This window comes from Bombus bifarius, unplaced genomic scaffold (assembly GCF_011952205.1).
Source record: "Bombus bifarius isolate JDL3187 unplaced genomic scaffold, Bbif_JDL3187 scf7180000007993, whole genome shotgun sequence".
NCBI classification, from domain to species: Eukaryota; Metazoa; Arthropoda; class Insecta; order Hymenoptera; family Apidae; genus Bombus; species Bombus bifarius.
The window spans coordinates 56,579-83,296 of record NW_022884374.1 but is presented as its reverse complement, the minus strand read 5'-3'; the positions used below and the strand labels follow the sequence as shown (position 1 = coordinate 83,296).

Here is a 26,718-nt window from a genome sequence, read left to right as displayed (position 1 = left end):
GAACCGGGTCAAGTTTTCGCGTTAAACGGAAGTCACAGTAACCTCGACTTAGGCGTTTCCCGTGTGGCTAGATAAGCGTCGACAGGGATTAGAATTGCCATGGGCTACGTATCGCATCGTGATTATTCTCGCGAACTGAGGGCGCAGAAATCGTAGTCAAAAAGTCTGAAATTCTCGATTTTTCCGTGAAAAATCTCAATGATCATACTATGAGTCATTGATAGAGAGTGAAACAACGTTTCTTAGGGGATCACAAAGAGTTCTGACGACGAATTGAGGCTGGCAAACGATACTTTTTATTCTTTGTAAATGTTAAAGCATCGTAATGTTAAAAGCTATGCAAATTAGAAAAGATTTTGTACATCTAATTAGCAGATTTCTGATGATAACGCATTTATGAGAAATTTAAAAGCGTGCAAATATACAGAATGCGCAATATAGTGCGAAAACAATCTCAACTCAAATTATTAAAAAACAGGCGCCACAGCGAAAAAAATAGTACGATAGCAATGGAGCAACGAAATAATATTGCAATTTCGATATTCCGATTGTTTATGAAGCTCTCGAAAAGCGATCAAGTGCGTCCCTTTCGAAAATGAATCGCGATCCCGCGATTGATCGTCCAAATATAAACGGGAAAAATATAAAAATGAAAGAAAGCCAGCCTGATTGTTGACAAGATACGAAATGACGTAACAACGTCATGCACTCGAACGCTTTGAAATTGAATCGTCTGGTGTGTCAATGGCGTTCCTAGAATGATGTTTGACAAGAGAAAATTCTCGTGCACCCTGTAACAATGCGACACGATTTTATATAGAAAAGTCTATAGCCCGCATGGTATTTCGAGGAATCATAAAAGCTTCTTCAATACTTCATATCTAGAAGATATCTACTTTTAAAGTATCACTTTCACTAAAATGAACAAAATGAAATATATACCATGATATAGAGGTAATATATAGAAAATATAGAATATTTATTTATATGTGATAGAAACGAATAAAAGAATAATATAAATAGACATAATAGAGATAATAGTATAGAGATAAGAACATACCATGAATGGAATATACTTATTGTCAGAATTCAAAGGACTAACAGCTTGATAGTAAAATGACGAATTGACGAAGAATTAATTCTTTATACTCAAAGTTTCTGATATGAATAATACAATCTTTCAACTTTTATCCACAGGGAGATAAAAATAGAAAAAAATATTTATGCGTATGTAATGTACGTAATATGTAGAATAAAAATAGTATTAATAATTCATACGATAAAGCATTAACGCGAGATAAACTAGTTGATGGCGCTAAAAGGGGATAGTAGAAACGAATTATGACACATTCCCTGTTCATTCACCCCTGATAGACTGAAAAGAATGTATACACCATCCCGTGGAGATGGTGGCGAACTGTTTTCACTGGCAGAACAGCCGATAATACAGAATAAAATGGGATAAGCGTATAGAGGGTGAAACAAAAGCTCATTTAACGGCTTAAAGTCACATTCTCCATCGCGGATCGATTTGAATGCGTCACTAGGCCGGATATTAAACGAGTGACTCGATCGTGCGTAATATTTTCACGAGACAATTCTTTCTAATAACAGTCATCTCTGTGTGTTTGTCTTGCAGATAGCGCAAGCCCATAATAACCTAACGGACATACCATGGGATTTAGACAGGGACAATATATTCCAGCATATTGATATTTTCATTAGCAGGTGCCACGACATGATTGAGATCTGTCAGGCGATGATCGATTTTGCCAGGTAATCAGTCTGCACCTCTTCACGCCCGTCGACCAACGATTTGATCAGGGATTAACCCATTGGCATACTAAGCACAGAATAGACGAAACAACGGAAATAATGAGACCGCTGTTCGGTGGAACGAAGGGAGAAGAGCGCGAAAGGGTGTGTCAAAAAATCGAAAGATTATTTCACGAGGCACTGCAGAAGATCGAGCAGGAGTCCGACAGAATCCTCGATGTTCATTACGGCATGTGGCACGATGACATGTTTACCTTTCGCAACGAAATGAAAGATCTAGAAGTCATCATCGAAAACCTAGTCACGTCAATTTTCGCACGCTTGAACAGCGTACAGGAAGCAGTAGAGGATTTTCAGAGTTTCTACACTTACATGAATCGCGAGAAACTGAAAGCTCTGTTCGATGCTAAAACGATCGAGGTACGAAGCTAGTAAAATCTCAAATTTTCAAAATTAAATAAGATGTCTTATAAAAATTATATCGAAGCGAAAATTTAAGGTAAGAGAGATAAAAGAAAGATTTCGTTTCCTCCATAGATATGGAAACTCTTCAGCGAAGATATCCAACGAACGAAGCAGGAGATACTGGACGAAAAGGAGGAGTATCCTTCGATGACTCCATATTATGCAGGCAGGGCATTGAACCTACGACTGAAAGGTGCTCGTTTGCAATCAACAAGAGAGGCGCTCGAGGAGGCCATGTGGATGCCCTTTTGCGGTCTTAGCGAGGATATCTACAATCAGCACGATCTGCTAAAGAAATCGATCGAGGATTTTGTTATCGATATATACATGAAATGGATACACGAGGTTGGCGAGAATCCACGTGTCAAGCTTGATCGTTTCCTTATGCGACGCAGCGACTCGTCTGCTGGATTACTATGCTGCAACATCAACCCGGACATTTTGAATTTATGCCGCGAAACCGCCTATTGGATTACTCTCAAATTCACTATCCCTGTTCAGGTTCAAATCGTTTACGATAAATGGGAAACTCTGAACTTCGTTTACGAGAGCGTTCTTGCTGTAGTTATTGGCTACAATAAGGTGATTAAAGGTTAGTTGGTTGCAATATTAAACTATTAACAAGCTTCTAACAATACGCCAAAGATGCATTAATACCACACTGGGAATTTTACATGTAATTTCGGAATTTTCTACTAAATTTTTTCCAACCTCGATCGTCTACTATCTCCTCGATTATTCTAATATTTCGAACTCGATCAGAAATTACAGCGGTCATGGGAATTTCATATGTATATGAATTAATGCAGATTGTAGAATAAAACGGACCTCGAGGTCTTTAAGTGATATTAAACGATATTGTAAATGAAATATCGTTATGTTTCTATGTTCCGCAATTTCTTAATTTTCTTCTTCCTTTCATCGATGCCGAATACTTCGATTACGGAACTCGTGGCGCGTGATTAATTAAAACTCACTAAATTGCTTCTTCCAAACTCACTAACTGACGTTCTCCACGTCATGGCAAATTCTATTAAACGTATATACATTTTCTGATGCATCAAACCCTGTGAATACGTCGAGTTACGAAGCAATAATTAGTGGCGTGGCGCAAATTCCGGTTGGACCTTCATTTTCCAAAGACCGTGGCGTGTCCGCTATTTATCACGATGGGTTGACACTTCCACCAATTGATAAATATTTCAAAATCGATGAAAATACACTGGCTGACGAAAGTATTTGAACACATCTACTTTATTCTTATCTGGAATGTTATTCATCTACTTTTTTCTTTTTTGATGTTTCTTCTTCATCATTTGTATAAATCTGAACAACTCGTAGACACGTGTTGGAACAAATTCTAGCAGATGTTTCGAAGTTTCAAACGTTGTGGTGTGCACGAACTTTCCGTTTGTATTTCGAGTTCTGGAGATTGCGAAATAGTTGGTCAAGTACATTTCCCTCAGAAATACCTGGCGCGTCTTTCGGCTCGCTGTTAACACGCCACTACGTGTTATTATCGACTAGAGAATCCCGGCCATGATTAGAAAATATCAAGATGGTGGGTACAAAGTTTATGAACAAGAACACGCTAGATTATCCTAGTTAATTAAAACGGTGCACCTCGCTCTCCTCGAAATTCCTCTGAAAATCGGTCCCCGATAAATTAATTTCCTTCTGAGGAATCGTCGATAAATTTAACGAGTTCGGAACGCAATCTACGAATAAAAAGTTCAATAAAGAGTTTCATTGAAACTTCATTCATCTATACCGTATTATCTATATTACGAAGACTATATCATAAGAGCGGAGAGTAACATAAAAGTGGAAATCGGTTTGTTCGTTGTCAGCCAAGTAGCTCGAACCAACAGCGTCGTAACCATATAATTTCATCGTACATCGTTACATCGTAACCTTGTATCTCTGAAAAGCCTGCGCGCTACTTTAAAAAATCCTCGAATAGGACTACGTTTCAACGAGAATTTTGAATTGATACATCAAATGGTAATCGAACGATCGAATGTACGCTAGAACGAACAGATTCGGATAATCGCGTTTCTGCTGCGGTGAACTGTGTCGAGTGGACACATGCGCGCATAAACGAGTACATATACGTATTAATGTACATATAGCATATTGTGTTTTTCAGCGTTGTCGATGACAGAACGCGATCTGTTCCGCGAACTAATTCGCCACGTAGACAGGAAGATCAATCCCGGCTTAAACAGGCTGACATGGAACACTGAATACGTGGACGCATACATCGAGGATTGCTTTAACCAAACGGCAAATGTACGCTTCGTTCTATCCCTCCTCCGTTTCTGGTTACCGTCGCTATCGTCCTCTTCGTCCAACCTAAATCGGTCGGAAAGGGCGACGCCTATATTATGCGCTGCAGAAATTTATGCAACGAGTCCGGCTCTGTCCTGGCGAAATTAAATTTTGACCCAGCCAAGTGGGATCTGTCCGTAGCCTTTGTTTGTTTAATTAAGCAAGAAGAGCGCGTGCTGGCGAAACGGAATAACAATAGCGGATATCCGAGGCCGCGTTTGCGGTCATTCGTTACCCTGTTCAAATCGACGGAATTTGGTCGAAGGACAAAGCCGGACACTTCATTGCCTTTTGCTAAACGGTGCGAAATTCACCCGTTTTCGGTATGGTGTCTTGTTCGACCTTATTCGCTTCCTTGCCTTGGTCTGGAATCTTACTGAATGAATGTTGATAAGTAAATGTATAGACACTTATATCTCGTTCGAACATTTCGCAAAATTTTTAAATATACCGACACACAGCAGGTGTCAAGGTTGTCAAAGATTCCTCTCGTACATGTCGTCGTACAGCTTTTTCGATGTACGAGAAGTGGAAAGGTCGATTTCAATCGCACGTATTCTCTTGCAGCTTCAAGAGTTCATTGACGTTTACAAAGAATCGAATCAAGGTATCATGAGACTATGTGAGAAGATTTGCGATACGCCGATGATCAAAATCAGGCAGAATTACACTTACGCTTTGGAGGATTTACAGCAAGAGTTACTGAAAACCAGGTACGATTTGAATAGATCTAAAATGAGTATAGTAAATTTTGAAGGTAAAGAATGAATCATTGGATACGTATAATGAATTATTTAAGAGACGAAACTTTCGAAGTTCTACTGGGCTATCACAGAACCATCTTTCAGTATATATTGGTTATTTTGGATGGATTTAAGGATGTTCTTGAAGACGTAAGTGTTCAAAAGATTGTTAAATATCTTTTTTATCCGGTTATTTTATATATTTATTCCTACAGTTTATAACACTAAAGCTTATAATACTCAATTTGAATCACTCGTTGTCGAAAGCCAAACTGACCGTCCTCGTAAAAAGCAATCTTGATAACATAAATCGCCATAGAGGGAGAATGTTCGCGTAGATGCGAACTTTTATGGCGACATAAAATCTCTCCAGGCATTCAGTGTCCAAGTATTCGGAATATTTAGCATCCTTTCGTGTGTCTACACGGCCAAGTGTCTGTCCACTAGGAAAAAATATATATCATACGAAATATTTTATTAAAATGTCTCTTTATACTTTAAACGGTGAACATAGAAGAGAAACGTTGCTGAACACGATGAAATAACAGCGAGACACGGCGTCGTTCTGTCCCGACATTTTCATTCTCACCCAGAACTGCTCGTTTCTTCCTTGCATCGACAACAAATGCGGCCATTCACAGAGTAAGATCCGCACGAAACATTCTAGCGTTATCCCTGTAGGCTATACGGTGCAATTCTTACGACACTCCGACGCGAAAACCCTGACCAGACCGATTCGCGTAACGATATATCGCTGCGTGAAGCGATTGCCGTGAGGAACACACGTACTCGTTAATCCGGAATTGCTGTTACACGCGTTATTTCCATTGTGATATGAAGATACACCAGGAAACATGGGTAAGTCAGTTTTTCTCGATGGACAATTATATAATATCGCGGAAAAACCATTTGAGAAAAACCCAATGAACTACAGTACAGCAAAAAGCGTAAGTGCTGACGCGCCGGGAAGGATGGGAAATCCCAATGGTCCATGTGACCCAGCAATATACCCGTGGCCTTTTTCAATTACCTATTATTGTAAAGGTGTACGTGACCATCTTGGGTCATTAACAGCTATGATACATGTGTGCGTGGTAGGGGTACTAAAACTGGTATAAAAGGACATTTTGGTAGAGAGAGTTAGTTAATGGTAAGTCGATTGTTGAGAGTTGGTCATAAGTTGTGAGTTGTGAGTTGTCACTCAGAAGTTAATTAGTTGTACCAATTTAGTTATTTTAGTTGTGTTACATTACTACATTAAGAAATAGCTCTAATCAAATAACTATCGTCTTCCTGCTTCAATCGCTTTAAATAAATCTGTCAAATATCAAATAAATAAAGTCATTATAATTAATTCTGAATTTTATAACAATTGACAGTTATTAATTTTATTGTTAGTTTATGACAATTATTAGTATTCCATAAAAATCTGTTAACAGTCATTGCAAGAGTGGAAGGTTTACTTAAGCAGGATGGACCTGCTCATAGGCGAGGCTTTCAAAATGTGCTTGGTCGCATCTCTCGAGGTCATGTACGTTGCTCTTCATGGTGATGGTACTACGCCACCATCGCCGCTCATTTTGATACACGTAGAGCTAATCGACAACAAGGTAGTTGTACGATATTCTTTTACTATTATTATCCTATTTGAAATAGAAATTAAAACGGGAAGAGTCAGGATTGGAGGAAGAGATTGTGATTCTTCTATGTCTAGATAAAATTCCTGCCGGACCTGGCAAACATCGCCATGGAAGTTGCAGTGATCTTTGACAATCTTTTAGAGCCCTTGAAAAGAATAACTCGACTGATAGACAAATTCAAGTTCGATTTTCAAATTCCACCATTCTGGAAAATATACGAGAAAGATCCAGAATTGCTCGATCTTCAACAAAAACTCAACGACGGTTGTATTCTTCCCTTCGTTCATACTTGTTCTTTTCCTTCGGAATGACCTTTATTGTAATTTCTATATTAAGTACAATAATTATTAATACAAATTTTCAGAGGTGAATGCCTGCTTCGTTCAGATGCAAAATTACATGAAAAATTGGGAACCGTTCCATGAAATTTGGGAAATAAATAGAGACATGTATCTTCAGAGGTATTTACAAAATTTCACAAATATTCACCTATGTCGTTGACCACTGTGAAAGCTATATGAATTTATAAAATCCATGGTTAGATACGAAAAATTGAAGCCTACCGCGGAAACGTTCGACTCGGATATCAGTAGATACACGATCATCGCCAATAACGTTCAGATGCAAGAAACAGTGATGACTGTGCACTTCCTTGACGTGAATGCCGATCGACTAAAAGGTGCCATCATCGAAGAATGCTCGATTTGGCAACAGAAGTTAATTGAACTTCTATTACGGCAAACCCAAAATATGGTTCATCACGTGTATCACTATATCGCGGACAATTCTAAGAAGTTAGTACCACATAAATTTACCACATAATAATAACAAAAATCTTTACGAGGCTGAAAATCTCCATGGAGTTTCCTAAATTTCACCCGGTACTATTAATCGTCTTTATATTAATCAAAATGTGAACGCATAGCCAAAATAGACATTCTGAGACCATTAATGATCCATAACATAATCAAGCCGATATAATTGAATACAATGAAATTTATGGCGGCTCTGTGTAGCTCTTGTCCATGGGTTCGCTATGCCCAAAGGACTCACGCAAGCGGGATTCAGCCGCGAAACCGCGGACTGTGTCCCGGCGATCCTCCCTGCGGGAAGATATAACCAAGTCCGAATCAAATCTAGAACGAGTCTAAATCAAACTTATCCCAAACCCAATTCGAAGTTATCTCAATTGCGCGACCTATACTGTATGCAGTCGATTTACAAAATTTCTCCATAAATCATGCAACTCGATATCTTCCAAATCTTTAATATCTCTTATGTCCTTTAAATAATTACAATAAATTCCTGCGCAGATTTTTACTACATTTAGCAACTAGTCGGAACTGTAAATTTATTCATTCGCAGAATAACGAAAGAGCCGACGGATCTTATCAGCATGCAATACACGATGCAGTTGTTTGAGAAGCTGAACGCCGATATTCCTCGAGAAGAAAGCGAATTCCCAAAGATCCGTTATCAATACGAAACTTTGGGTAAACCTCCAAACAATTCTTAATTTTCTTGTGCAAAAGGGCAGTGGCGAGACCGATAGCCCGTGAGATCAACAGTGTTCTTCTTATCGAGGAACGCCCAATAGGCTTAATTGTTACGTGTTGTTCTTTTTCCCTTGCAATTTCTATTCGTTCCGTTTTCTCGATCTAGAGAAGTACGAAGTGAGCTTCACGTACGACTTCATGCGGAAACTGCATGACATACAGCCTTCCTGGGCCGCCTATTTAGCTCTTCTTGAGGAATGCAGAGAGACATTGAAGGCAAAGAAGGCAAGTATTCGTCTATAAATTATTTTAAGATTTATAAATTTACAAATGTTTACAAATTTCCATAAATATCTGCATATTCTATTTATATATATATTAAACTCTTACGGTATAGTTATTTATTTTAGGAGGAATTCAAACAGATCCTATTGCAAGATGCCCTCATGTTCGAAGACGAAGTATTAGCTCAAGTGGCGAAATTTTTCGATACTGGGCCATTCACGTCTGCTTGGACGACGCAAGGTGAACGTATTCGTAACTTGGACAGTTATCTGAATTAGTAATCTAAATAAACCTCGCATATTCGTCATCATATATCTTTCGCGTAATTTTTAATTGTGTTTAACTCCATCTTAATTCTAATTTCGAAAATACAGATGCGTTCGCCTGGATAAGTTATACGGAACGGGAAATTTCGGCACTGAAAAAGAGAGAATCCAAGCTGAAAACGCAGCTTTTAGTGTTCGACATCAATCAACCAGATTCCCTCAAACTGATACAATTAGAGCAGGTAAAATGATAAACGTTCGCCATTCTTTTCGTATAAACGCACGAAAATTATTTTAATAGGACATGAACGCCATCCAATTGGTATGGGAGATCACTAGCGAATGGAACGATGCTTGGGAAAAATACAGGACGCAGAATTTCTGGAAGATTGAAATGGAAGATATGGAGAACACCGCGAATATTCTTTTCCGGAAGCTGAATCGTCTTAGCAGGGAGCTCAAAGAAAAGAACTGGGAGATCGTGGAACACTCGAGGCAACAATAGAAATTATCCTGTTCTATTCTGTCATTTTCTGCTTCTCTTGAAATCACATTTTCATTAATGATATAAAATTTTGAAGACCGCTGTTTCTTGACATCTTACTCTGATAACAAAATGTGTGGAATAACAAATTTTTTAGGGGAAGAGTGGATAGATTCAGGCGTACCCTTCCATTAATTACTAATCTAAAGAATCCAGCGATGAGGCCTAGGCACTGGACGAAAGTCAAAGAAATTGTAGATCGTGATTTCGATGAAACATCTGAGGATTTCACTCTCGATACCATCGCGGAGATGGAGCTGCAAAATTATGCAGACCAAATTGACGATATCTCAAACTCTGCTACTATGGAATTAGCTATCGAAATCGTAAGCGTAACAAGTTGAAAAAGGTATATTAGATGTAAGAAAGTAAAAGTTAGGCAAATATACAAATATTTAATCGATCATAAATTGAATACACCTTTATCTCGAATAACATATCGTAAAAGAAAAATTCAGGAATGTCTAAGTAGATAAAGGGATCCCGTCTCATGTTCATCAGGGCCTGAAAAATATTTCCGAGATCTGGAAAAACATACCTTTAGAGATGATTCCTTACAAAGACAGCGGGATATTCAGGATAAAGTCTGTCGACGAAATAATGCAATCTTTGGAGGATCATCAAATTCAATTATCAGCCATGAAGGCAACGAGGTTTGATAAACTGACGTGCTATAAGGGAAACTCGATGGGATACTATGTGTAAGTGTTACAGGTTCGTTGAACCGTTTGCCGAGGAAGTTGATTACTGGGAGAGAACCCTTTCGACCATCGGGGAGGTTCTCGAAACGACCCTGTTAATTCAGCGCGGTTACATGTACATGGACAACATATTCACCACGGAAGACATCCGAAAACAGCTCCCTAAGGAAACCAGCGAATACGACAAACTGACAAGACAGTGGATCGCAATTACTTCGCGGATGGCATCCTACGGTTTGGCATTAGAAGCCACTCATAATCCACGTATGTATTGTGAGAAAACGAGCATACGGTGAGTGACGAAAGTCTACATACACCTATCGAATTTTGCGTATCCGACTTAACGATAAAATTAAAAACGCACTTTGTTGTAAATTATTTATATTTACTTATTTTAATGTATTTCTGAAAGGAATTGGGAGGGTTAAAAAAATTAACTCACAAAAATCATGGAACAAAATTAAAGAAAAATTTCTTAAGCGGCTGTAAGAAAGAACATAAGCGAAAGAAAAACAAAGTAGGCGTATCCAATAAAATCGTCCAAACATAAGACGCGCGTAATGCATTGTAATTCGAACAGGCTGTTCGGAATATTCAGGCGAATTGAACAAGCGCAAGGAAAGAAAAAGGAGAATGAAAAATGTACGACACGTCGTCATCGTCGTCGTCGTCGTCGTCGTCGTCTGTTGGAACGTGAAAAGGAAAAAAGGGAGGCAAAGTCGCGTACCAACACGAAGACCGCGCTATAAAATAATATAAATCTGGTCCACCGGAAGCATTTGCATTTTTCCTCCGACTCGGCTCACCTAATTTCTCTCTTGTCTTCGTAGCTGGTCTACTGGAACTTCTGAATAAACTCAATGACAAGCTCGAATCGATGCAACGTGCTCTGGAACAGTACTTGGAAACCAAACGACACGTGTTTCCAAGATTTTACTTCATTTCTAACGACGATCTACTGGAGATCCTTGCGAATGCGAGGAGGCCCGAACTGATACAACAACATATTAAGAAGCTCTTCGAGAATATTAAATTTCTGACCACAACTAAGGTAAATTTAACTTGTTAGTTGAATTTATATTCATTGCTAAAAAAAAAAAAATATATATGGATATTTATCTGTCGAATTACACGTGTTTCTCATTAAAAATGTCTTCGTTGTAAGTATTGGACTGTTTGAAAAATTCATAACGTTTCTCGTACATTCTAGTAGATTTATTTTATTACGTTGTATATTATAATATATCTAATGATATTTCGTGTGACTTTGTAGTCCATAATTGGAAAGAATTTGGCTATTGCGATGAACTCTAACGAAGGAGAATGTATCGATTTTAACGCGCCCGTTGTTCTGGAGGGTCAGGTCGAGAAATGGCTCTGCGACGTTGGTAAGATGTTTCTCTTATGATAGATAAATGTTTCAATAAAAATCAGTTTGAAAAAATACTGATAAACTAAAGCTCAGTTTCAAAATTATCTCCATTAATATCTTAACGATGGGAACTATGACGCAGCAACTTTACGTACAATCAAACTGTATGGAAGTAAAAAGACCCAAACATCTATCATCCATCTCATTCGAAAATCAAATTTGGCACTGTACGAGTGCATCCGGCGATGAAAAAAAAAGGTCAGCCTGGTATCGTTCGGGGCGCTTTTATCCGGCGTTTTCAAGGGGCCATTTGGCAACAATTTTTCATGAAAGGCACGCAATTTGTACGGGATGGAAAGGCATAGCGCGGGAACGACAGCGGTAGGGGTAGATCGTGCAATGGAACGACGGGAAAAAAGGGCATAGAAATGAAAGAAAAAATAAAATGGCGATTTCGCAGAGACCGCGATGAGGACCAGTCTGCGCGAGGTGCTGAAGCAGTGTCGTAGCGCGCTGCGAAAAATGTCCGCGAAACGCGACAGGTGGGTGAAAGAGTGGCCAAGCCAGCCTGGAATTACGTCCACTCAGATCCAGTGGACGACCGACTGCACCCGTACCCTTCAACACTGCAAGTGAGCCTCACACATGCTGCTCTGGATGAAAATTTAGCGACGACGTTGGTTACAGCAGTCTGTAACCAGAACGATGAACCTGAAATTGACGGGGTGGTGGGTATGGTTGAAAAGAGAGGAAAAGGGGTGATAAAGATAAAGGGATAGAACAGAAGGAAAACCAAATCTAACGGCTTCAAGGCTGCCTCTGCTCTGTTGGAGACAGACTAAACGAGGGAAGAACGGAGAACGAAGACGCGGACAGAGGGAAAGTGAAAGATACGGGGGTTGGATTCGCGAATAAAGGGACACGGTTACTCTAATAAGGGGAATTTTGCATATTCCGGCTCCCGTGTTACGATCCACGGTCACACCGACCTAGCTGAACACCCTTCCTCCCTCGTTTGCATATACTAGCCGTACTGCGAATAATTTAACCCACACCCAACGGTGGAGAAGGAAATCCCTACGTCCCGGGACCCTGTTCCAACGTTCGTCCGCGGGTAGAACAGCTATCCAGGTCTGGGTGCACCCAGAACCTTCTCGTTGGCCACGGGGATGTTACTCTCGTTGAAAGAAATAAAGGGATACAAAGGTGTCGGACAAAGAGGCTGATTATGCCGCTTGCGAGGGGAAAAAATTTCCTTCAGCTACGACGCTTTACTGGTAGAAGGCTAAATGTAGATGCGGAGAGGTGATACTGTCTGACGAGGATAATTAATGACTCTTTTCTTTTTTGGATAGTCTGAGTTTTTTTTACGAACGATTTTATGGGTTGCGTAGAACGAACGTTAGATAGATTAGAAGTATGCGATGTTGTAACGATAAGAGAAAAAGGGTTTCGCTTGAATTTACTAATAACGGGTAATAAACGTATTTCAAGGATGGTGGACTCGAGAAGGCCGCTGAAAAAGCTACGAAAACGACAGAACCAGGCATTAAGCAAGTATACGGAAGCGATCAGAGGCGAACTGACCCATCTTCAACGATTAAAGTTCAAGGCGATCGCGGTGATTGAGATCCACGCGAGAGACGTTATCGAGAAAATGTACCGAGCTAGTAAGTGATCTATCCAATTTCCAATCCAGTCAGCTTCCAATCTAACTAAATCTTGTATCCTTTTCGCTTTCTTGTTGTCCTTGGTCAAACTCTTCTTAAAAACAGCATATCACAAACAGCTATATCACACAATATCAGAATAATATTTTAACAAACGTTCCCTTTTGCTGTATAGCTTAAGACTTTTTCACGATGTCATATTCGCGTTAGAACATTAGAACGACAACGCGGTTTTCAACGAATGGTCGTCTGTCCCCCAGAATCTCGTAAATTCATTGGGCTGTATCGAGTCGAAAATAGATGAATAGCCAGATAGATTGGAGCGCGTATTATCCTTGTATCCCTGGAAACAATTTAGCCCGTGCCATCGGCAAATATTGCTAAGTGAACAGGTGCAACGTTTGTCCAATGTATTCCGTAAATTCGCGCGTCAACGATTTGTCCGGGGACGCGTCGCCAATTAATGCGATTTCGTGAATTAAACTAATATACGAGGGGTCGACTGATTTCGATGTTTCATCACGCACGACGCGATTCGAACAGGATTGTCGAAAATACGTTTTCGTTGCAAAGCCGATTTTCGACCTCGTTTACAGACTGCAGAGACGTGTCCGCCTTCGAATGGCTGTCACAGCTGAGATTCTACTGGGACAAAGATATCGACGATTGTATCGTCTGGCAGACGAACACGTATTTTGTCTACGGATACGAGTATCTTGGAAACACGGGACGTTTGGTGATAACGCCGCTCACCGATAGGTAAGATATTCAATTTCCTGCGATTTATGGTAAAAAAAAAGAATAGCATTGGATAAAGAAACGAATCGTTTGGGAAAAGAAAATAAGTATTTAACAAATCGGTGTTACTATGCTGGAAATCTAAATCATATAATAATAGTCTTAAGTCTAGTACCTGCAACAGAATTTATTTATTTTAACTTTCTATAAAAACAAGATATGCATATTATCGATATATCAAAATTCGACCCTAATTTAACACAAAACGCATCAGTTCAAATACCGCTCCTAAAAACAACCCTTTTCTCGAGGCGGAAACTTACAAGCTACTCGTCATCACGATTGGCAACAGGAAACAGGATCACGCGTGAAAGCGATTACGAATGCGTGAACCATTCGAGAGGCTATTACACGCGAGTCGGTGCTATAATATGGGATAATTACGTCAGAAGTCGCGACGATTACCGATGGCGTGCGAGCTTACAATTACGCGCAATCTCGCGGTAACTCGCACTCTATTACCCTCGTCCTCGAAATATTAACTTCGTTAGACGTAATGAAACAAAGCATACATGACACCGACTGCAATTCGGGACTAAATTGCTTGAAACTTCAACTACTCGCAATATGAGGTTTGGTTCACCTGAAGTCGCCATTGATCTCTATCTCAAACTATTAAACGGAGAAGAGTTGCTAACTAATCAGATTGACAATCTCGTGGATATAGTAATTTCTTTGTCCAAGGAAATTCTCTAAAAATTCATCCCACCAATATGTGGAATACGCAAAGTCATTCACTTCGTCCTGTTCCACTGATTCTACAATACTTAAAATAAGGATCGCTAAATGAAGATATTTAAACAATCGGAAAGCCTCGTGCAATAAAATTTCGTTACTATTATCGTCTATTAGGAGGAAAATTAACGAAACTATGGAGACAAGCGTCTTCGACTCGTTGAAGGTAATTCGTTTTTAGTGACTGTTTCGCATGTGTCGTTCTCTGATCGAACGCTGACATCCGAGTTTTCTCTCATAATTGATGAACTTACATTAAAATCCAAAGAGCTCGTCTCTTCTCTTCTACGGGGTTGCGAGAATCTCGTTGATTAACGTTAATTACATCTCCGCTGATGTTCCCCCGGTGAAAATTTGTCGCTTGAACGTTTCTTCGCGAATGTCCACGAAGTTTCGCGAACTTTCGAGGATCATACTCGTCGTCTTGAGTCCAAGAACCATCGTTGATTAATGTTGATTACACCCTTTCGAGAACGTTTCGCAACTTAAACCACCCTCCTTACCCTCTCGACAAACATCAAAACGATCATTGACTTTTTAACAAATTCGTGTCCTTTCCGCCGTTTTCGACATCGGTTGTATTAATATGTTGCTATCGTTTATTCTCATTGTTTATTTCTCGTAGTTGATCGAATACTGTGATCGTTCAAGGTTGGTTAGCGTTTGCACGTAGTGCGCCGATTAATAAAACTAATTAGCTCGAAGAACAATCCACCACTGTGAGAAATAACCGTTAAAACGATTGCTAAAAACTAGAAATGACAAGTAAGTAAAAAGTAAAAATGGTAGAATTTTTAAAAGCTTGTGCTAGAGGATGTGCGTTGAATTAGGTTGAAATGTTTGACAAAACAACATATGATCTCAACGATTTTACATGTAGTATATGAATTATATCTGGAGTCTATCGTTGCCAGACGAAAAGTAGAGAAAACGACAAAATCCTACGGATCTCCAAACGCAATTTCCTTGGTCCAGCAATGCGGACATAAGCTCAGCTTGTGTACAGAACCGCGTAATATACGTCAGTTAGGACAGGATGCGATACAATCTCTCATGGTGGTTGTTATCGAGAGGGAAGAGCAGTTTGCACGACAAGGGACATCAAAGGAAACGGATCGAGGGGTTTGGAGGACAGCAACGCCAGCTCAGAGAGGATACTTAACGCGGTATCGATTTAATCGCGATAAAAGGGTTCGAGCCGCTCGGCTCTAATTTATGGACAGGGCCGGCCGTCCCGATACATTTGTTCTCCGGTTCCGAGAATTTGTCTTGCGGAAAGAAGAACGCAACGCGCCCTCCGAGAAGCACGATTCCTCGTAGTAGTACGTCGCGTCCCACCCTTGCAGCCGTCGTCGACTCGCCCCTTACTCTAGAAACGGATTAAACGATGAATCGCTGCATGTTCGAATTTGTAGAAACGTTCAACGAGAGATCGGAGATGCTATAATGTCTGGAATTTTTGGCTCATTTTGCCGAATATTTATTATAAATTCTTCAATTATCTTATTTCACGCTAGATTGTAAAACTGTAAAAACGAAGAGGCTACTAAGGTATACAGATTATACTCTGTTTAATGTTAAAGCAAGTTTAATGTTGTATGCGCCATGCTTAATATGGTTATAATGTGAAACATGATACGATTTGAATTATCGACTCGATCTAATAACTGTCATAATAAATTAATAGCAACCCTTTGAGAATAATTCTATTTCGATGGTAGGTGCTACATAACTCTCACCACAGCTCTACATTTGTATCGTGGCGGCAGCCCCAAGGGACCGGCTGGTACAGGGAAAACCGAGACCGTGAAGGATCTAGGAAAAGCACTGGGATTCAATGTGATCGTGCAGAACTGCTCCGAAGGGCTGGATTACAAAAGCATGGGCAGATTATTCTCTGGACTGGCTCAGACCGGCGCATGGGGTTGCTTCGATGAATTTAATCGGTAAACGAGAAAGATCATCCAGTTTCTTTATATTTCCTATGCCCTCTCGTTATATCCACGCAATACTATGTCATCTTGAAAATAGTTGTGTTTTCGAAACATTGACTTTGCCAAAACTACATTTCGCTGGTTTCGATGTTGTTTGGCCTTCGTGCAATGACACTTGATGGCCACTACAATTGAATTCGTTTTCTCCACGATAGCATAAACATCGAGGTGTTATCGGTGGTTGCACAACAGATACTCTCGATTCTCTCTGCACTCTCGCAGAAACTCACCAGGTTCGTGTTCGAAGGCTATGAAATATCGCTGGTGCACACCTGCGGCGTCTTCATCACGATGAATCCAGGTTACGCAGGTCGCACTGAACTGCCTGATAATCTGAAATCCATGTTCAGGCCAATTTCAATGATGGTGCCTGACAGCGGCATGATCGCCGAGATCAATTTGTTCTGCGAGGGTTTCGAACAGACGCGAATTCTCGCCAAGAAGGTTCGTACAGTCCTTCCGTAAAATATATCCTTTTATGAGACTCGAATTAATCCATTTTCCTTTTTCTACTTTCTTCTTTGTAGGTTTTCACGTTATATACGCTAGCTCAGCAACAATTAAGCAAACAATTTCATTACGACTTTGGTTTGAGGGGAATAGTGACTTTAACGAGATACGCAGGAAAAAAGAAGAGGCTTTATCCGAATCTGCCGGACGAGGAAGTAAGATTGCAGAGAATACGTGTTTTGATGAATAATTTGCATATATAATTCAATAACAATTCAAATTCTTATTAGTATATGTATGTATTTTAATCTTCAGATGCTTCATTCGTTAGAGTTCGTCAGAACACGAAACCACTGTAACGATAGCTTAACCATTCCCTTTTTTCGTTCTTTTCTTTACAACAACAAAACCACATAAGGACAGAAAAATCCAATTTTCCATCGCCTCAGCCTTTCATCGTTTTACGCTACAGTCAATCCCCGCCGCTTATATCTTTACTTTGCCATTTTTCTCTCGATTACCACTTTGTTTACACTCCTCTCTCTCTAAAACAGTTTCTACTCTGTCGCCACACACCGTGTTCGAGATAGATTCGAGACTTACGCGACTACGTTTATCCGGTCGCTTTACCGCGATAAACGTGGCGCGATCGTTCGATCCGGCATTAGACGTTACGTGATCGGTAAAACGAGGGAACGATGAAAATATATGGTGAATCATTCGCGCAGGTGATCATTCTTGCCATGAAGGATATGAACATTGCTAAACTCACCTCGGACGACTTACCGTTGTTCCTTGGTATCACCAGCGATCTCTTCCCCGATGCGGAGATACCAGCGGTGGATTACAGCGAAATTATCGGTTACATAATCAAGGAGGCCATCAAACTGAAGCTCCAGGTAATCTCGAACATCTCGGCCCCTTACATCGAACGCAGAACGACGTGCTGATCTTTACAGGCGTTTATTTTTTAATAAAAGAACCTTCGATCGAGGAAATATTACCATGTTCGTCAAAATAGTAATCTTTAGTACTTGCATATTGCACGCTAACAATCAGAATCCATAGATTCGAGCTGAGAATAATGTACTCTATAAATTACAAAACTGCTCCATACATCCTTACAGATATCGATTTTTTCATTGCACGTTAACTTTTAAAAACGAATTTTATCGTGTCATAAAATTCTATAGCAGCTATAACAAGGAACACGATCAACGCGCCTGTATATATGCATTCATTCCTCCTCAATTTAATTTTAAAAATATATTTCACGCTAAAGGTTCGATTACCCTTAATTGGACTGTCAAAGCGGGCGAAAATCAACTGGTATTTCAATTCGGTCCCGAATTTCAGTCGATCGTCTTCAGACGCCATTAACGTCGCAATCTAGGAGGCTGCGTGAACTTCTGGAAGTGCACGCGCGCCAGTTTGCACAGCTAACATTGTTTACAGCCTATTCCCCTGATACTGACGAAAGTTATCGAGCTGTACGAGACGATGAATTCGAGGCACTCGACGATGATAGTGGGCGAGTCGAACACAGCGAAGACGGTTACATGGAAGGTGTTACAGCACGCGATGACGAGCATGAAGAACGACAAGAAACCAGGATACACCGCCGTTCATGTCTATCCCATTAATCCAAAGGCGTTGAGCCTCGCTGAACTTTACGGCGAATACAATCTCACCACTGGCGAATGGCACGATGGCGTTATATCGTCGATCATGCGAAAAACCTGTTCCGGTACACAGAATTCTTTATATTTTTTGGCTACCACGGTTTGGTCGCGGCAAATTGGACAAAGTCGACAGAGTCTCGTTACTTTTGACAGACGATAGCCCTGACACGAAATGGATCCTCTTTGACGGTCCAGTGGACGCTGACTGGATCGAGAACATGAACAGCGTAATGGACGATAACAAGGTACGCGTCCTGAAAGCTTTACTCTCTCCAAAAATCCAGATATTATTTAGAGAATTTCTCTTAGTTAATAACCTTCGAATAGAAGAAAATTTATATTTAAAGGGAAGGGTCTAGAAGTTTATAATTCTGTTTTTTTAAACTTACAAATAATAAGTTAACAATTATTACTAAATTGTATAAGTTATTACGAAATAAACGTGTCTATAGGTTTTAACTCTTATAAATAACGATCGAATCACTTTGCCGAATCAAGTATTGCTATTATTCGAGGTCCAAGACCTCGCTGTCGCCTCTCCAGCGACGGTTTCGCGGGCTGGAATGGTATATAACGATTACAAAGACCTTGGTTGGACACCTTACATGCACAGCTGGCTTCAGAAGTTTCAACGACAGATAGAATTCGTGGAAGAAGTAAGTCGCCTAGTCTTATTACAAACTTTGATAGAAAAAGTCAAATTAGAGATGTGAAATCGATACGACAACTAAAGTGAAATATATACTGCAGATGAAAAAATTGTTCAGTGCCCACGTGAACGATACTTTAGAATTTAAACGACGGAAATGCGAGGATCTTGTCCCAGTTCCCGAACTAAACGCCGTTCAATCATTATGCAAGCTTCTAGAAGTGCTTGCCACCGCTGAAAATGGGGTTGAGTTCACGGGAGACGTAGACATGTTTGCCAATATTTGCAGAATGTGGTTCTTCTTCTGGTATAATTTTTCAAAAAAGATCTCACATCCAGAAGACGCAATTTTTAGATCTAATTTTACAGAGACTTGATTTTGTGTTAGTTTGATATGGTCTATTTGTGCGTCGGTTAACGAGGAGGGTAGATTTAAGGTGGATAATTTCATACGAGAGATTGAAGGCACGTTCCCACTGCGAGACACTGTATACGAATACTTTGTAGACTCTCGACTACGATCGTTCGTTTCCTGGGAAGAAAGATTGCCTCCGGTATGGAGAATCCAGTCAAGGTAATTTTAAACAATTTACATTTTATTATCTTTCCAAGACTTTATTGGTTCTTCTAAGACTTTCCAACGAAAGTGTATGTTTCTATTTGTGCCCCTGTATTACACTATCGTATACCAAAAAAATTTTATTTCTCTGAAAAAGAAAATTAAAATCACCGTATATTTTTCGAAATAAAGATATTAAAGTAAAACGAATAAAATAACTATGAATAATTCGACATACCAGGATGCCGTTCTACAAGATAGTAGTGCCGACCGTAGACACAGTTCGATACGAGTTCATCGTGAACTCGCTGCTAAAGAACCAATTCCCAGTTCTTATAGTAGGTCCCGTAGGCACGGGAAAGACGTCGATACTCCAGTCGGTATTAAACTTCCTAGACGAGGAGAAATACAGCGTGCTGACTCTGAACATGTCCGCCCAGACGAATTCGAAGAACGTACAGGTAAACCCGCGATTTCCTACGAAAGATTCGCTCGTTAAGGAATGCAAACGATGTATTTGCATCGGAACAAGTTGGCGAAGTTTCGCGCGTTTTAGGACACAATTGAGAGCAGACTCGAGAAACGGACCATACGTGTGTACATTCCTGCAGGCGGTAAAACTCTGATCACCTTTATGGACGACTTTAACATGCCTATGAAAGAAATATACGGCTCGCAGCCGCCATTGGAATTAATTCGGCAGTGGATAGGATACGGTTTCTGGTACAATCTCGTTAATTTTAACAATTGAGCTCATAATATTTCATTACATAATATTATTTGATGAATGTGTCAAGGTACGATCGAGAGAAACAAACACAGAAATTTATACAGAAATTACAATTAATGGCGGCCATGGGTCCCCCCGGTGGAGGTCGGAACGTTATTACGAATCGCTTATTGACAAAGTTTAATGTAATTAATATGACGTTCCCGGTCGAGAAGCAAATCATCAGAATATATGGGTCGATGTTGAATCAACATTTTGGTGAATTCCATGCAGAAGTGAAGGGAATATGTTAGTAGACGTATCATTTCGTCTTATGATGTCCTTATTGAAAAAGATGTTCCATTTTTAATTTAAAACTACCGTAAGTAAGGAATTAAACAAAGAGTGTTTCTCTTAATCAGCCAACGAAATAACACTTTCCACCATCGGCTTGTATAACAAAGTGATCAGCAAGATGTTGCCCACGCCAGCGAAGATACACTATCTGTTCAATCTAAGGGACATATCGAAGGTAGAAGCGTTACTTTGGGTCCTGTATTTTCTCGGTGACTCAACCTTCGATATTTTTGCCAAACAGGTTTTCCAAGGTCTGCTACGAAGTCATAAGGATTACCAATTTTCCAGACAAACCTTCCTTCGTCTATGGGTGCATGAGACGTTCAGAGTCTTCTCCGATCGATTGATCGACGAAAAGTAAGCGAATCTCAAAAAATCCTCCCAAACACTTTCTCGCAGAAACGAATCTTTTTCTTCTTCAGAGACAGAGAATGGTTCGTAGATCAAATTGGCGAACAACTTGGGAAACACTTTGAATTGACTTTCCAGAATATCTGCCCCGAAAAACGATGTCCCTTATTTGGTAAGTTGAATTGACCCATCAAGGGCCAAACGATAGTTTATTTAATAAGAGAGGTATTATGGGAATCCTTGGAATTTCCTCTCACAGGCACAATGTTAAAAAATAGAACTTGATTCTTGAATGTAAATTGATTGTAAAAAAAAGTTGCAAATGAAATGTTGTGTTAGTGCGGTGTGATCCTTAATGAATTCTGAAGAAAGATACCGAAGTATTCCTAAGTTGAACTTAATCTGGCCACTATTTAACCCTAGCTCCGTGTAATCCAGGTCTAACTTGGGTTAAACCTAAGTCAGTTTATTCGAATGTAACTCGAATCTAATCCAGACTTAATCCACGACACTCGCAGGTAGTTTCATGAACGTTTGGGACATATACGAGGACCTTACGAACCTTACTGCCGTAAGGACGTATATAGAGAATCAAATGGACGAATATAACGCTTCCAGTGGCGTGGTTCGCATGAATTTAGTTCTTTTCCATGACGCGATTGAACACATCTGCCGTATAGTTCGCGTGATCTCTCAAGTCAGTAACGATTCTTATAAATCTAGAATAATAAAACTAGTTAAGCTAATTAAAAAAATGCATTAGGTCACGTGGAAATCGATTTGATTAAATTCGTGATACGAATGATTATTTTCAAAAATAAAGGATAACAATGAAATTATCACGATAGAAAATGATATGAAATATCCTTCGACAGCCCCGTGGTAACATGCTGCTAATAGGGATCGGCGGAAGCGGAAGACAATCTTTATCCCGAATCGCGAGCTACATATGCGAACTGGCCACCTTCCAGATCTGTGTTACAAAAAACTACAAACTACCCGAATTCCGCGAAGACCTGAAGGTCCTATACTCAAAAACAGGCGTGGAAGAGAAACCCACGACGTTCCTCTTCAACGACACGCAAGTGACCGAGGAGCAATTTCTAGAAGTAATAAACAGTATACTGAGCACGGGAGAAGTGGCCAATCTCTACAAGAGTGATGAGATAGAAGAAGTATGTTTCCTGCCGATACTAAATTTCATCCACTTCCTATTCCTTCCTATCGAATTTCATTTGCGATATCTATTTTCCATAATGAAATTCTTGATTATGGATCTAAAACGAATCGAAAGACTTGTACACGCATTCCTGTCCTTCTGTGCGATAGATTAAAAAGAAACTGACAAAGGAAGTAATACGTGCTGGGCGAGTACCAACGACAGAAGCGATCTATTCGTTGTTGATCGAGCGGGCGCGTGCCAATATGCACTTGGTGGTATGCATGAGCCCGATCGGAGACGCGTTCAGAAACAGATTACGCCAGTACCCGAGCCTGATCAACTGCACGACCATCGATTGGTTCGTGGAATGGCCAAGGGAAGCCCTCCTCGAAGTTGGCAACAAGTTCCTCATGAATCTCAATCTGACGCTCACTATCACCGGCGAAAATAAAGCGGTTGGTCTTCGACTGCGCCTTCTACCGCTCCTTTCCGGCCGATCGATTCCATTCGATTCCGATTTCTCCGGAATCGAGACACCGCCTCTAAAGAGAAAGAGAGAAGGAAGGGTGAACCACATTCACGTCCTCTCCATTTCGTGGAATCCGATTATTTTCCTCTCGACAACTCACCCTCACCCCGTCTGGCAAACTTCCTTCCGAAATGCAATCGTCCAAGCGTTTCCGGCAACCAGGCGCTTAATATTTTTGAATTTGCCTCGATCATGTATCCTCCTTCGAGTGTTCGAGCATGGAACACCGGCGACAGGAATCCCAGATTTCTCTTACTCTTTGTTCTTATCTTCTAGTTGTAATTTGCTTGCTTGGTAGTTTTTAAGTCTCTTTCAAGTTAAATATTTATCAAATTATTTGTATATTTATTTTTAAACATTATTTATTATTAATTATTTTAAACATTATATTTATTTTTAAACATTTCGCTTTAAAGATTCTGTCTTTCTGTCCTCGCTCTTTTTTCTTTATTTGTATGTTGTTCCTTGGTATCGTGTGTTTTTTTAGGCATATTAAGCATATGAGCATAGTTATGAGGTTAAATAGAAATTTGATGAATTGTACGATCAATGTTAGAGCTTACATCGTAAAACCAAAATGTTCTACAGGAACCTCGACAATCGGCGACAGCGATTCCTTTGCCACCGCTTCAAGAGCGAATGCGGGATGGAATCGCGGCTATTTTCTCTCTGATCCATAAGACCGTGTCAGAGTTTTCCAGCAGAATGGCTGCTGAGATGAAGCGCTACAATTACGTGACACCAGTGAATTTCCTCGAACTAGTTGCTGGCTATAAAACGTGAGTCTCTGCCACGCTAGCCAACAAAATCTCTTTAACAAGGGTTTTCGTTGAAAAATTCACGAATCTCCTTGGAAAGTGAGACCACAAAAATCTTTGATAAAGTTCTGTAATTTTCTGCGTAGTAAACACTCGTAGATATTATTTGAAATATTCTTCTTCTCGTCGCAATTATTTAAAAATATTTTTTGAGGATGCACGTGATTTAATAAAACTTGTATAAAAATGGAAAATAACTTGAAAACGGAAGGCAGCAAGGTAAACGACACGTCATGTCAGTTGGATGACCCTCGGTTTCAGAATGCTGGCGGAGAAGAGAGAGGACTTGGCGATCCAGGCGAACAAACTTCGCAACGGTCTCTCGAAGATCGACGACACCCGCGTTAAAGTGAACGAAATGGCTACGGAACTGGAAGTCACACAGGAGCAGGTTCATAAATCTACCAGGGAATGCGAAGAGTTTCTGGTAACGATCGGTACGTGTCATCCTCTCAACGCTGATGTATCGTCATTAAGTGCAATTAGATCAATCCAAGGAAAATTCGCGTGATCTTGACTTACGTAATAATTCACTCGTGCTAATCTTCCTTTCAGAAACATAAAACCTTAACACTATATATATTGTGATTTAATAATAAAAATTCCATCACTTAAAATATTTAAAATACTCAGAATATACTTAAAGCTGGGAAATCCGTCTCTGTTCCAATTATCACGTGATTTAATAGTGAATCAGCGTCGCGACGCGGACGAGACACAGAAGACAGTGGCCGCGCGATCGCAGCGGATCGGTGAAGAACAAAAGGAGTGCAAAAAGCTCGAAGAAATCGCTCGAGCTGATCTCGCAACTGTTGAACCAGCTCTGAACGAGGCCATGAAGGTACCTTCCCCAACATTAATTCTTCTATCGTCTCGGTAATATCGTTCCGGTTCGTTTGCTACTGGTGATTAAGCAGCGCGCTACTTCGCCGTGAATCGAACGGTGTTACGCCTCGAATATTCGGTAAAATGGTGAATTCGATGGCGGACCCCGGTATACGTCCTTATTATTTGCAGCCGTCGCGTCCGACTTTTCCCTGCTCGCGACGACCGCTCGGTTCCTTCAACTTCGCGTTTTATGCACGCCGTCCGAAAAAGTTTCTCGCCAAAGTTCGTCGGTACGTTTTATAGACGACAGTAACACCGGACGTGTTACATAAATTCGTTCCATGGACTGCTTTGTTAAGAAAAATCCTGGAGGATGTATGGCGGCGACGCAGCTCTCGGCTTCGTCGTTCGATCGATCATCGATCGTGACCCGTATAACAGTATTTCAATTAGTTGAGGGAAAATTGGAAACTTCAATTCGATTAGAGATGGAATTTCCAAACATATATTAGTCAAATGTAGTAATTAAACTGTAGTAAGAATAATTTCGCCGGCTGTTGTACACGCTGTACAAAGTAAAATTTCGATTGTTCCCATTCGAATCCCTTATCACAATACGTACGAGTTCTGCCTTCGAAATCGCATTCATCCATATGTATAGTCGAATTTATCGGTACGATACTGGCCTCGTATCTCACCCTATCAATTGTTATCCGTAACACAGGCCTTGGACGCGCTGAGCAAGAAGGATATCGCGGAGATAAGATCTTTCACGCGTCCGCCGCCGAAAGTGGAGATGGTAATGGAAGCGGTAATGATCCTGAAAACCTCGGAACCGAGTTGGACGGAGTCGAAGCGTCAACTAGCCGACGTGAACTTCCTCAACACGGTAAGGAAAAGCACACAGACCAACGATCCTCTTCCTACTTTTTCTATTCCAAACAAAATTTCACGGAATATTCTGCGTTTGCATATTAATTTTTAGCTGCGAGATTTCGACAAAGACAACATCTCCGACAGGACACTTCGACAAATTAGCAGGTACACGTCAAACCCGGAATTTGAGCCAGAAAAAGTAGGTTTGGTGTCTGTGGCAGCCAAATCACTCTGCATATGGGTCATCGCCATGGAAGAATATGGGAAACTTTACAGGTAATCTATCTCTCTTGAAGATTAATATTTCGAATGGGAATAGAACAGTGGCTCTCAACTAGTGATACGCGTATCGTGAAGGGTAGCTGATAATAGATAGATATATTTCGGAGAATATACGGGAAATTCACGATGAATAAAATTTTCTATCTTTCGTGGAGCAGCAATTTATTAAAATCGAGCATACTTTGTTTGGTTTGGATTACTTGGTATGCCCGTATATGCGCGTTTTGATGTCCTCGTAAATAGCACGCATTTGCAAAGAGGTTAAGAAGCGCGGAAACAGAAGAAGCTCTAAAACACAGAGTTCCTTCTTCTATTCTCAGTTCGAAGGAAATGAAAGAAATTGCGATAGACTAGATAAAAATACGCCATTGAAATCGCAGAATCGTAGCACCGAAGAGGGAAAAATTGCAGGCTGCGTTGAAATCTCTCAAAGAGAAGGAACAAGCGTTAGAAGAAGCGATGCAGCAGTTGCAGAAATTGCAAGAGAAGCTGAAGAAACTGCAGGAGATGTACGACGCAAAGATGAAGGAGAAAGAAGAGTTAATTAAGCTGGCGAGTAGCTGAATAATCGTCTCGATTTGAATCCCCATCTCGAAACTGAAACTACATGAACGTCTAGTGGCCTCGGCTGTGCCTCTCCCATATAGTTT

At 40.3% G+C, this 26,718-nt stretch overlaps 1 protein-coding gene and 1 long non-coding RNA gene across 2 annotated transcripts in view; one reads left to right on the top strand and one right to left on the bottom strand.

Annotated features, from left to right (window-relative positions):
• LOC117205835 (dynein heavy chain 2, axonemal) overlaps positions 1-26,718 on the top strand; it is a 37,908-nt gene that overhangs the window by 3,521 nt on the left and 7,669 nt on the right. Inside the window, exons 3-49 of the mRNA XM_033444593.1 lie at positions 1,640-1,776; positions 1,854-2,196; positions 2,314-2,833; positions 4,391-4,533; positions 5,140-5,285; positions 5,372-5,465; positions 6,755-6,925; positions 7,030-7,219; positions 7,320-7,416; positions 7,498-7,749; positions 8,321-8,448; positions 8,618-8,736; positions 8,862-8,976; positions 9,111-9,244; positions 9,304-9,497; positions 9,644-9,872; positions 10,048-10,199; positions 10,261-10,511; positions 11,078-11,298; positions 11,521-11,635; positions 12,080-12,251; positions 13,114-13,289; positions 13,886-14,048; positions 16,544-16,768; positions 16,972-17,260; positions 17,344-17,481; positions 17,995-18,165; positions 18,722-19,013; positions 19,102-19,193; positions 19,401-19,604; positions 19,699-19,904; positions 19,986-20,171; positions 20,398-20,617; positions 20,713-20,879; positions 20,954-21,174; positions 21,288-21,397; positions 21,464-21,579; positions 21,645-21,745; positions 22,092-22,270; positions 22,449-22,748; positions 22,903-23,190; positions 23,853-24,043; positions 24,344-24,519; positions 24,772-24,923; positions 25,635-25,799; positions 25,896-26,062; positions 26,449-26,620. Of these exons, the coding sequence (XP_033300484.1) occupies positions 1,640-1,776; positions 1,854-2,196; positions 2,314-2,833; positions 4,391-4,533; positions 5,140-5,285; positions 5,372-5,465; positions 6,755-6,925; positions 7,030-7,219; positions 7,320-7,416; positions 7,498-7,749; positions 8,321-8,448; positions 8,618-8,736; positions 8,862-8,976; positions 9,111-9,244; positions 9,304-9,497; positions 9,644-9,872; positions 10,048-10,199; positions 10,261-10,511; positions 11,078-11,298; positions 11,521-11,635; positions 12,080-12,251; positions 13,114-13,289; positions 13,886-14,048; positions 16,544-16,768; positions 16,972-17,260; positions 17,344-17,481; positions 17,995-18,165; positions 18,722-19,013; positions 19,102-19,193; positions 19,401-19,604; positions 19,699-19,904; positions 19,986-20,171; positions 20,398-20,617; positions 20,713-20,879; positions 20,954-21,174; positions 21,288-21,397; positions 21,464-21,579; positions 21,645-21,745; positions 22,092-22,270; positions 22,449-22,748; positions 22,903-23,190; positions 23,853-24,043; positions 24,344-24,519; positions 24,772-24,923; positions 25,635-25,799; positions 25,896-26,062; positions 26,449-26,620 (8,790 nt within the window). The remainder of the gene's footprint in view (positions 1-1,639; positions 1,777-1,853; positions 2,197-2,313; positions 2,834-4,390; positions 4,534-5,139; positions 5,286-5,371; positions 5,466-6,754; positions 6,926-7,029; positions 7,220-7,319; positions 7,417-7,497; positions 7,750-8,320; positions 8,449-8,617; positions 8,737-8,861; positions 8,977-9,110; positions 9,245-9,303; positions 9,498-9,643; positions 9,873-10,047; positions 10,200-10,260; positions 10,512-11,077; positions 11,299-11,520; positions 11,636-12,079; positions 12,252-13,113; positions 13,290-13,885; positions 14,049-16,543; positions 16,769-16,971; positions 17,261-17,343; positions 17,482-17,994; positions 18,166-18,721; positions 19,014-19,101; positions 19,194-19,400; positions 19,605-19,698; positions 19,905-19,985; positions 20,172-20,397; positions 20,618-20,712; positions 20,880-20,953; positions 21,175-21,287; positions 21,398-21,463; positions 21,580-21,644; positions 21,746-22,091; positions 22,271-22,448; positions 22,749-22,902; positions 23,191-23,852; positions 24,044-24,343; positions 24,520-24,771; positions 24,924-25,634; positions 25,800-25,895; positions 26,063-26,448; positions 26,621-26,718) is intronic.
• LOC117205836 lies at positions 20,512-23,608 on the bottom strand. Its single transcript, XR_004487298.1, has 3 exons — positions 23,365-23,608; positions 23,062-23,277; positions 20,512-20,633 (listed from the first exon to the last, which is right to left on the bottom strand). It is a non-coding gene; the product is annotated as an uncharacterized LOC117205836 (long non-coding RNA).